Source organism: Lissotriton helveticus, chromosome 4_1 (assembly GCF_964261635.1).
Source record: "Lissotriton helveticus chromosome 4_1, aLisHel1.1, whole genome shotgun sequence".
In the NCBI taxonomy this organism is placed as follows: Eukaryota; Metazoa; Chordata; class Amphibia; order Caudata; family Salamandridae; genus Lissotriton; species Lissotriton helveticus.
This window is the reverse complement of record NC_136063.1, coordinates 1,833,627,125-1,833,638,780: the sequence shown is the minus strand read 5'-3', so window position 1 is coordinate 1,833,638,780 and position 11,656 is coordinate 1,833,627,125. Positions and strand designations below refer to the sequence as shown.

The window sequence follows — 11,656 nt, the reverse complement described above, 5'->3', positions numbered from 1 at the left end:
GTATCTTAACCAATTACTAAGTTGAAACATTACAGTGCATTTAAGTTAGTTATATAATAATAACCTGGTAAAAATAATACGTTACTCTTCAGGCACCCCTTAGGAGCAGAGTGACTGCTGCACTCCTTGAAACAGTGAGGACTACTGAAAAACAAGCATTGGCATAGCCAATAGGTCTCGCCTTTGGGACCTTATAAGTGTTTACTACCATACATCAGTTGGTGTTGTTGCACCAAGGATATTGTGCTGCATAACTAAATACTTATAAGCAGGACTTTAAGTGGGCCGGGTCTCAAGGGGTCTGAGCACCGGCAGTTTTTTTAAGGGGCCTCGAAACGGGTCTCTATCGGGCTCTGTTTTGAGCCCTAGCACTGGCGGTCCGTTTTTTTTCTGTACTGCAGTGTCAGCAGTTTGCTGTCACTGCAGTCCGGAAAAAAGTGCCAGGGCGCAAAACAGCCCAATAGAGACCCGTTTCGTGACAGCAAGCACATTGATGTGCGCTGCCCTCACTGCTCACTTCTCACTAGTGTAGAAGTTACGTCATGACGTCATGCCAGGTGAGCATTGTGGGGGAAGGGAAATCCTTTAAAGAGTCATTTTCTTTCTGGATTTCCCTTCTCTTTCTAAAACGTAAGAGCAGCAACATTCTGGTAGGGTCAGCAGGGCTTTAAGTGGAAGCTTTTTCAATATTATATGTAACAAGCCATAGTTGCTGTTTATTTATCTTATGCAACTAATAACCATAGCCAATAGTCCTTACTTGTAGTAGGTATGATGTTACTTGTTGTCTCACATATCTGGATGCAATGATAGAAACAGCAAAATACAAGTCGGGCTGCACACTATGCGAAGTACAGGTTTTTGGCGGAAGTGTTTTAAAGCCACACCTTTAATTACACTGGCCACGCCCCTTTGAGAAACCCCCCAGTTTTTTCATCCCACTTAAAGCCCTTGCTTTAAGTGGGATGAAAGCGAGACCTATTGGCTATGCCAATGCTTGTTTTTTGGGGGGGAGGCAGAGGCTTGGGGTCGGGTGTGGTTCAAATGTGCCTCATAGCTACTTCTAGGCACGACCCCCGCCCCTTTCAAGACCCCGCCCCTTCAAGGCCCCGCCCCCCTTCACACGTGCGATTGTTCTGAATGTTGGCAGAAATGTAGTTTGCGAGTTTAAGCCACGCCTTTATTTACATAGATCACGCCCCTTTATGAGACCCCCTAAAATACACTAGAACCACGACCTCTTGGCTACAGAAACGACGACGAACTAGAGTCGCCCTGCTGTTGTAAACCAGTGGTTTTGTGTGGAGCGGTATTCATTCTCCAAAAACTAACAGTCGAATTTATTTAAAAACAAAAAAGCAATCTGTGCTTGTTTGACATCTCAATGAAAACGTCTATCTTCTACTTAAAAGAAAATGAGTTTATCTATTATAATATTTTTATTATTATGTAATTGTACTAAAGAATACGTATTGGATGTAGTGATTAAGGGGAAGAGGCTTTTATATTTCAGCTGGATTCATATATGGTTTTAACTGATTGTCTATATTACTATATGTATTTTTATGTTTATCGACCATTCCAACATGGCGCCTATATTTATCAACAACTCATGCACATGCACGTCTGCAAAGATTGAAGTTTGTCCTCCCACGGACGCCGTCTGTGAGTTTCGTTCATTGGCGGAGGTGGAGGATAGACCATGGCGACGAGGGTAAGTGCTTGATAGTTCTGTATAAAGCTCGGCAGTGCAAATTGGCTGGGCGAATAGGTTTTCTGCAATGGAAAATGTGATCCAGAGCAATGCAGGAAAGCTCTTCTAAATATCATCGAAAATGTGCTGTTCCAGGAATCACAGTTCTGCTTGAAATATCAAATTGAGCACAGCTAGTACCAAGGTTAATACAGAGGACGGGCACTGTCTAAAATTATACCCATAGCTTCGAAGTGGCATCGCTAGCGTAAGGGCTCTAGCCATTGCTGACGTTCGAGCAAACACTTTGTGTTGTGAGCAACATACGTCTAAATGAACCATAACGAAATGAATCTATTTCAAGTCCTAACTGGCAGATCGTGTCCTGTAACATTTGAGGAGGAACAAACAAGGTTTCACAGAGCCAAGTCCACCGACGCCTACAGTGTTTGGTTGGCGAGTTTTGTACAGTAGGTGAGCATACGAGATTCAGTCAACAGCTGAAAGAGGTTGAATGTATGGATAGACGAATCTGTGACTGTATTGATGGGTGGAGTAATAAGCGAGAGTTATGCCAGCATCAGCCAGAAATGGGTATAATCATTCCATGGATGTCATGTTGTGCCCAAAATTAATACCATTACGTCCATGTCAGTGCTATGCCGGTTGTACACCATCATCCCATTGACACCTGCATGGTAAGACCTACCAGCAGTACACCAAAGGCAGCATTATGTTAAAAAGAAGCTGTCTTCACACCACTGTCAACAGTTAACACTCACCGAAGTTATTCCAAACTATAGTGATCTCACAGACTACATGCATGGCACAAGTCGAGGACACTGTTTTATCATATGGTGGACGCCTCTTCCTACTAAGAAGTTGGGCCCCACATAATGATCCTGAACTCGCCTTGGTGTAACTTTCAGCCACCATGACCAGTTCAGCAGCACCTGCACGTTGGCTGCTTTTATTTCGAGCAGCAACGTGCAGGGGGCATTCATATTGCAAACTCCAGCTGGGGCAATAACAAAGACCAAAGTCAAGAGGCCATTAAGCCTACTTTTGGTTGACTATCCTGGATGGGAGCCATCACACCTACCTGCAAATACAATAGAGGGTAAGCAAAGGCTCACAGCTTGTTATTACTTAATATGTACTTAAGAGAGTCATGCTTTTGACTTTGTTCAGGCCCTGTATATAAGACCAATGCATGCACTGTAAGAGCTTCAGATGTGTGGGTCTGTCCCAGTATTCACACAAATAATTCAAATACCACTGTTTTATTTTATTTCTTTTATAGCGCTGCTCATTCCAATCCAGGACGTCGGAGCGCTTTACATCACACATACACATTGACAATCAATCTTATGTGTGTGAATCAATGTACGTACAGAATGTGTTAAATAAGATAGTGAGGGTTATAAGGTGTAGGAGTCACATAGCCTTCATAGCTCCCTATGCTATATTAGAAGGATTACAATTTATGAACTGCAAGTAACAAAAGGATCTCTGTGTTAAAAGCAGTAACCTCCTTCCCATCAACATAAAACACAAATCTGTCAACTGTGTCACATGATGTGCTTTGCAGGAGAGATATTAACCTTCTAGCCTACTTTGATTCAAAACTGAGACTAGACAAAACACCGATATCGCCAGCAAGTGCATTAACATCCAGAGTTATCTTACCATTATTATTATTCCCTGAGATTTACTGGGCACACACCGATCTATGCAGCAAGTGCCTAAACCCCATAGGTTTTTGTGAGAAGTTGGCCTGGTAGGGGATGTTTCCAATTCTGGAACCACCTACTACCTGACCAAACAATCCCCTTATGGTGTCTGGTTGTAAGTCAACCTTATTAGACAAGCTATCCTAGTGGTAGCATGGACTAAGCAGCCTAAAGGCTTAACTTAAGAGGTCGTGTTAAGCGAGCTGTTTTACCACATACAATCCTGTAATACCAAATGAAAGGACACCACACAAGTATATATTATAAAAATATATGTGTTTATTACTAAAAACAATCCCCAGTATTCTTTATGAATAAAGGGGCACAAGCGTTAAATCAAAAGCACTGTTTAAACATACAAAGTTGCACAATTATGGATGAGGGCAGGGGGCCACTCGAACCATATACTAAACAAGTGGTATAAGGGAGGCCACTCGAACAGTGGTTAGGCCTAGGGCCTAGGGAATCGCTGGGAGCAGTCAGGACAAGCAATGCTGAAGTCGGGAATGGCCCTCGGGATTCGGGAGATGTGCGGAAAGCGCACGCATGCACCAATGTTAACCAATGGTGCGTAAAAGTCAAATAGTTAAAGTTTAAGGACACTTCCGCTGAACCTAGAGGAACAAAACTTAACACACAGACCCTAGAGGTGTGCACCAGTGTGGGAACACCGGCGGAGCAAAGTTACCTCACCCACAGGAAGTGGGTGCCCAGGGTCGAAGTGGCGTCGGGTTTTGACACGCAGGCTCTTGGTGCTTGAAGCTGAAAGGGCTGCAGGCAGGGTGAAGACGAAGTGTCCGGTGGAGTCCAAGGGTGGACTCAAGTTGTAGAGTACCTGAAAGCAGAGGGGACAGAGTCTGGGTCACTCAGCAGTGACCAGGGTGGAACCAGGACGGAACCAGGCAATGTCGGGCGCAATCAGGTGGTCGTCGAGGCGCTTCTCTTCGCTGTCACGTGGGCTCTGGGGCATCTGCGACGTCCAGGAGCAGGTCACGATCTGTCCCACGCAGGCTCTCACCGTCGGTGCAGTCGGCTTCCGGTTTGGAGCAAACAAGCCTTGGTAAGAGCAATCCACGCGGGATTGGAAGATGGCGTCTCACTCGGACCAGGAAGGTCAGAGTCGGGGCTCCCTTTCAGGGGAGCTGGTGTGGATCTGGAGCAACCAGAATCACGAGTCTTCTTTTGTAGTTCGTCGGCACAGGGACCACAAGCCAGCTGGCAAGTGACCGGGCCAACGCGTTGAGCCAAATCGTGCCAAAGGGCCCCACGCAGCACTCGTCGAGTGTGGAGGGCTGAACTTCGGCTCAGGAGTAGCTCAGGGTGGGGGCTTCTCAAACCCCGGTGTACAGCTTCGAGGGTCACTCGTGGGCTGCACGGTCAGCGTCTCGTGGTCACTTCAAGATGGCGTGCCCCACGCTTCCGGTCGCCTCCACGGGTCTCAGCTTTGCAGGGACTGTGGATCGGGCTGTTAGAAGCTGGGCAAGCTTGATCTCGTCGATCTCAGTCGCTCGAGTTCCGGCGGGAACTGCAACCAAGTAGACGTCGAGGGCTGGATGGTGCCTGCTGCTGCAGGGTGGTCACTCCTTGACCACAAGGGAGATTCTTCGGGCTTCCACGTTGAGATGGAGGGCGAAGGGTCCAGAATATCGTTTCAAATGTTTCTTCCAGGAAATCTGCTGTGCATTGGCACTGCTCCCACTCTTATTCGAATCTGGTGGGCGTGATTACCTGCTAGGTCCCCTCCTATGGGTGGGACCCAGGAAGTGGGTGGATACACCCCCTTCCTTTGATCCAGGCCGCCCTGGCACGAGGGCTGGAGTGCCCCAGAACCGGTTTGGCCGGATTATGCAAGGGGCAGCCTTGTGCGCCCCAGGCAGTGTCTGGTTTCTTTCAAACCTCCCTGCTACAATACACTATCTCCTGTCTGGAGGGCGGTGACACCCTCCTGTGACAGGAAACCCTTTGTCCAGGACCCCCTTGACTGGGTTTCGGTCAGCTCCAGGGGTCCAGACATTTGTCTGTGGCAGAGGCATCCATTTTGTGGATCTTAAGGCCTTTGGAGAAATCAACCGCATTAAAGTGAAGTAACATGTCTTACCCCTCTAGAGGGGTGGAATGCCATCCCCGTCGCCAGAACTGGCGAGGGGATGGTATTCCAAAGCGTATGACACCTTACACGACATGTTTTGATAAAGCCAAACCAGAGTTGCTAAATAACCGCGAGGATTATAAGGCACTTAATAGTATATGGTATGGCATTATCCTGAAACAGCTTAGGGATTTGTTCCCGACGGCTGCAGACAGGCTCAGCTCATGCTAGAGCTCCATCTCACATAAAAACCAAGCACCCAGCCTCCAGGATTGGTGAGGCCTGTCTATAGGAGTGGCTCACAGGTTTACATGTGTCCAGATATAGGTTTAGACATAGGTATACTATATCTAAGCAAGGGGTGTGTACACCACCTTACCCCAGCTGAGTGATCAGCCAGTTGTGTCAATTTAAGAACTAGCCAGGGGTGGCAAAAGATATGCTGCAGCCCCTGGTAGGCCTTAGTGGCTCCTGTGCCCTGTGCACCTATAGTGCATTCTACAGGGGCTGACAAGGAGTCCATTTCCAATTGGTATGTACCTAGGGTACATGGAATCCATTTTACAGAGAGAGCAGATGGCCTGGGGCCCTGATTAGCAGGGAACCAGGTCAACTAAGTCAAAAAACCAGCTAAACACAGGCAAAAAATCTGGGGTAACCATAGTCAGGTAGCCACCTTCCTACATAACCCCCCCCCAAACGAAAGGAGATAAGGCTATCCTTGGCCAGGTAAGCCTATATTGCCTGAGTGGCCATATAAGGAAGTACCTGCACTAGCATGGGTACCCCCTGTCTCATGGTCCACTAAGCAGTCCCTCACCCTTTGGGTATTAGAGGGTCTCCACCATAGGGAATCACTACCTTGGGTGTGTTTATGCAAAGTTAAAGGCTGGTTTGGATATGGAGTATTGAAGTGAGGCTCTACTAATTTAGGGCTTAGCTTCCTCCAATTATCTTCCACCATGTGTGCCTTTCTTTCTTTAACTGAGTTGCACTGTGCTCTCAGGGTCAACCTCTGGCTACCTAAAGCTGGAGGCTGGGTCCCTCTGTTTGGCTTGCTGGAGGGACAGTTCAGGTTTGGGCCCTTTGGGTCCCAGGTTTGGCTGTGCCCAACAGAATCCATCTGGGGGAGGTCCCTAACTGTTTTTAAGGGGGCTCCCTCAGGAGTTTTTAAAGTTTTCACCTTACTAGGGCTACTAGTTTTGGTGCACCTAATCTTTTGATGGGGGTGCTTTATTTGACAGGGGGCCCTCTGGGTCTCACTGTCCTTCTTGTCCTCTGCAGCCCTGGGCTGGCTAAGGCAGGGTAGAGAGGGGCAGGTTACCTGCTCCAGACTGGGTCCCACCTGAGAAGGTTCCACTGACATCAGAGGTTCTGTCAGGCTAGGCCCAACCACCTCTGGGGCAGTTCCTTCATCAGGGGTAAGATCAGTTCCCTGAGGAGGCTGATCCTGTCCTAAAGTCTGGTGAGGGGGAGATTTCTCTTCCTCCTCCATGCTCTCAGTTTGTGTGGAGTTATCCATCATTTCAGGTTTCACAACACACGTGTCAGTTTGAGTTTGGGCTGTGGCCATCACAGCCCCACCAACCTTTTCAGGAGGAGACTCAGTTTGGGTTTCTGCTGTTACCATAACAGCTTTGCTATTCTGTTCAGGAAGAGCTTTTGCTAAAGATGGGGCAGAGAGTTTCTCAGCCCTACCAACCTTTTCAGGAAGGACATCTTGAATTGGGGCTGTAGCCATTACAGCCCCACTAACCTTTCCATTGGAATTCACCATTCTAGAATGGGTTTCCTGTTCAACCTCAGCCCAGGCTGAGATCTCCAAATCATTACCAAGTAGGCAGTCTACAGGCAAGTTTGGTGACACTGCCACTCTCTTTGGGCCAATGACACCTCCCCAGCTGAGACTTACTACTGCCACGGGATGATTTGTTTGGATTCCATCAATGTTTGTAACCTGGTATGTGGCACCAGGTAAAAGTTGCTTAGAGGGGACTAGGCCATCAGCCACCATGGTGATGCTAGCCCCTGTGTCTCTAAAAGCCTCAACTTTCAAACCATTGATGATGGGTTCTTGTCTATACTTGCTCAAAGTATTTGGGCAAGCAGAGAAGTTGGCAAACCCCATGCCAACCTCATAAACAAGATCATTGGGTGATGGGGACCTGGATAGGCCAGGGTCCACCTGATTTCCAAAAGTAAACCCACCCAGATTCCTGGGTGTGCTTCCACTTCCTGGGGGATTACTGCTGACAGTAACAGGAGGTGTTGAAGCTGGCTTTGGAGGTATATTTTCTTTATTGTTATTCTTGGGACAACAGTTGTCTGTTTTGTAATGCCCCACCTGTTTACAGGCATAACAATAAGGCTTTTTCTCAGTTGAAGAAGTGTCTTGGGACCCACCCCCATCCTTGGAGTTTTGGGGCCCTGGGGAAGTCTTTTCTTTATTTTTATCCCCACCCTTATCTTGAGGCTTGGTAGACTCCTTCTTCTGGTTACTGTCCTGATTCTTAGGCCTAATCCTGGTTCTGACCCATTTGTCTGCCTTCTTTCCCAATTCTTGGGGAGAGGTCAGATCAGAGTCTACCAGGTGCTGGTGTAAGAGCTGGTTCTGACAATTACTTAGGATCTGCTCCCTCATAATCAAATTATACAATCCTGTAAAGTCATGTACTTTGCTGCCATGTAGCCAACCCTCCAGAGCCTTAGTTGCACAATCAACAAAATCAGTCCAGTCCTGAGTCTGTGTCTTCTGGGTGTCTCTGAACTTCAACCTGTACTGTTCAGTGGTTAAGCCAAACCCATCTATCAGAACACTCTTCAGGACTTTGTAATTGTTTGCATCCTCATGTCTAACAGTGAGGAGCTTATCTCTCCCTTTCTCTGAAAAGGAGTACCATAAGATTGCTGCCCACTGTTCCTCAGGAACCTGCTGTACCATGCAGGCTCTCTCAAGAGCAGTCATCCATTTGTGGATGTCATCCCCTTCTTTGAAGGGGGGCACAATCTTTGTCAGGTTTCTACTATCATAGGACCTGGGTTTCTCTTTAGGAATATTGCTGCCACCAGTGGCATCTAAGCCACACAATTTCTGCTCTCTTGCCAAGGCAAGTTTAGCTTGAGCTAAGGTAAGCTTAGCTTGACTCAGGGCTACCTCCTCTCTCTCTATCTGGAGTCTGACAGCCCTCATTCTAGCCCTATGCTCAGCTTTCTGAGAAGCACTCATGCCTCTCTCTGATTCTCTGGAGGCACTAGAAAGATGAGAGTCCCCTGAGGGAGATCTCACTCTTCTGTTGCCTGGGAGAATCACATGTTGGGTTCTGGGGAGGTGCTGGCCCTCTCCATTCCCCAGTAGGTCCAAGTTGGCCTGGCTAAGCCTACCAACTGGAACCTGGCTACCCTGATCCTGTACTTCTAAGTCCTCAACCTCTGAGTCCTCATCCAAGTCATCATCATCCTCCTCTTCAGGGGGATCAACTGCAGGGGGGTTCCCTCCAGTTCCTGTATCTAGGGAAGCTGCTTTTGCCCTCTCTAAGTCATCCTGTTCTAGGAGTTCTATCAGGATTAGGCAGGTGGGGCTTCTGCCCCTTTTTAACCCTCTTGCTTTGCACAAGACAATCAAGTCTCTGCGGGTTAGTTTGTCATATCCAGAAGTTGCCTGGGTAGGGTCAACTGTCACAGGACTAGACCCTGAGGCCTTTCCTGTGTCGGACATGGTTACTAGTGAGGTGTAAGTGGTGCACTTACCTACACTAAGTGTTTTCCTACTGGACCTTGCTAGTGAGTTGTAGTCAGGGGTGTGCTACTCCCTTCAACCTACAACTACTAAGTTCAGTAGAACTTAATATGCTAAGCTTTTGATTTTATATGTACCTAGAGGTACTTGATGTGATCTTTCAATTTGATATAAAGATTGCAATGGTAAAACAACAGCAAGCTCAAATCCGCACCGCTGCTCACCAATGTGAGAAGTTGGCCTGGTAGGGGATGTTTCCAATTCTGGAACCACCTACTACCTGACCAAACAATCCCCTTATGGTGTCTGGTTGTAAGTCAACCTTATTAGACAAGCTATCCTAGTGGTAGCATGGACTAAGCAGCCTAAAGGCTTAACTTAAGAGGTCGTGTTAAGCGAGCTGTTTTACCACATACAATCCTGTAATACCAAATGAAAGGACACCACACAAGTATATATTATAAAAATATATGTGTTTATTACTAAAAACAATCCCCAGTATTCTTTATGAATAAAGGGGCACAAGCGTTAAATCAAAAGCACTGTTTAAACATACAAAGTTGCACAATTATGGATGAGGGCAGGGGGCCACTCGAACCATATACTAAACAAGTGGTATAAGGGAGGCCACTCGAACAGTGGTTAGGCCTAGGGCCTAGGGAATCGCTGGGAGCAGTCAGGACAAGCAATGCTGAAGTCGGGAATGGCCCTCGGGATTCGGGAGATGTGCGGAAAGCGCACGCATGCACCAATGTTAACCAATGGTGCGTAAAAGTCAAATAGTTAAAGTTTAAGGACACTTCCGCTGAACCTAGAGGAACAAAACTTAACACACAGACCCTAGAGGTGTGCACCAGTGTGGGAACACCGGCGGAGCAAAGTTACCTCACCCACAGGAAGTGGGTGCCCAGGGTCGAAGTGGCGTCGGGTTTTGACACGCAGGCTCTTGGTGCTTGAAGCTGAAAGGGCTGCAGGCAGGGTGAAGACGAAGTGTCCGGTGGAGTCCAAGGGTGGACTCAAGTTGTAGAGTACCTGAAAGCAGAGGGGACAGAGTCTGGGTCACTCAGCAGTGACCAGGGTGGAACCAGGACGGAACCAGGCAATGTCGGGCGCAATCAGGTGGTCGTCGAGGCGCTTCTCTTCGCTGTCACGTGGGCTCTGGGGCATCTGCGACGTCCAGGAGCAGGTCACGATCTGTCCCACGCAGGCTCTCACCGTCGGTGCAGTCGGCTTCCGGTTTGGAGCAAACAAGCCTTGGTAAGAGCAATCCACGCGGGATTGGAAGATGGCGTCTCACTCGGACCAGGAAGGTCAGAGTCGGGGCTCCCTTTCAGGGGAGCTGGTGTGGATCTGGAGCAACCAGAATCACGAGTCTTCTTTTGTAGTTCGTCGGCACAGGGACCACAAGCCAGCTGGCAAGTGACCGGGCCAACGCGTTGAGCCAAATCGTGCCAAAGGGCCCCACGCAGCACTCGTCGAGTGTGGAGGGCTGAACTTCGGCTCAGGAGTAGCTCAGGGTGGGGGCTTCTCAAACCCCGGTGTACAGCTTCGAGGGTCACTCGTGGGCTGCACGGTCAGCGTCTCGTGGTCACTTCAAGATGGCGTGCCCCACGCTTCCGGTCGCCTCCACGGGTCTCAGCTTTGCAGGGACTGTGGATCGGGCTGTTAGAAGCTGGGCAAGCTTGATCTCGTCGATCTCAGTCGCTCGAGTTCCGGCGGGAACTGCAACCAAGTAGACGTCGAGGGCTGGATGGTGCCTGCTGCTGCAGGGTGGTCACTCCTTGACCACAAGGGAGATTCTTCGGGCTTCCACGTTGAGATGGAGGGCGAAGGGTCCAGAATATCGTTTCAAATGTTTCTTCCAGGAAATCTGCTGTGCATTGGCACTGCTCCCACTCTTATTCGAATCTGGTGGGCGTGATTACCTGCTAGGTCCCCTCCTATGGGTGGGACCCAGGAAGTGGGTGGATACACCCCCTTCCTTTGATCCAGGCCGCCCTGGCACGAGGGCTGGAGTGCCCCAGAACCGGTTTGGCCGGATTATGCAAGGGGCAGCCTTGTGCGCCCCAGGCAGTGTCTGGTTTCTTTCAAACCTCCCTGCTACAATACACTATCTCCTGTCTGGAGGGCGGTGACACCCTCCTGTGACAGGAAACCCTTTGTCCAGGACCCCCTTGACTGGGTTTCGGTCAGCTCCAGGGGTCCAGACATTTGTCTGTGGCAGAGGCATCCATTTTGTGGATCTTAAGGCCTTTGGAGAAATCAACCGCATTAAAGTGAAGTAACATGTCTTACCCCTCTAGAGGGGTGGAATGCCATCCCCGTCGCCAGAACTGGCGAGGGGATGGTATTCCAAAGCGTATGACACCTTACACGACATGTTTTGATAAAGCCAAACCAGAGTT

At 48.7% G+C, this 11,656-nt stretch overlaps 1 protein-coding gene across 1 annotated transcript in view; it reads left to right on the top strand.

Annotated features, from left to right (window-relative positions):
• Window positions 1–1,597: 1,597 nt before the first annotated feature.
• The window catches only part of APOOL (apolipoprotein O like), a 246,955-nt gene continuing 236,896 nt past the window's right edge, over window positions 1,598–11,656 (top strand). The window contains exon 1 of the mRNA XM_078688480.1: window positions 1,598–1,714. Coding sequence (XP_078544606.1) covers window positions 1,703–1,714 — 12 coding nt within the window. The 5' untranslated portion in view covers window positions 1,598–1,702. The remainder of the gene's footprint in view (window positions 1,715–11,656) is intronic.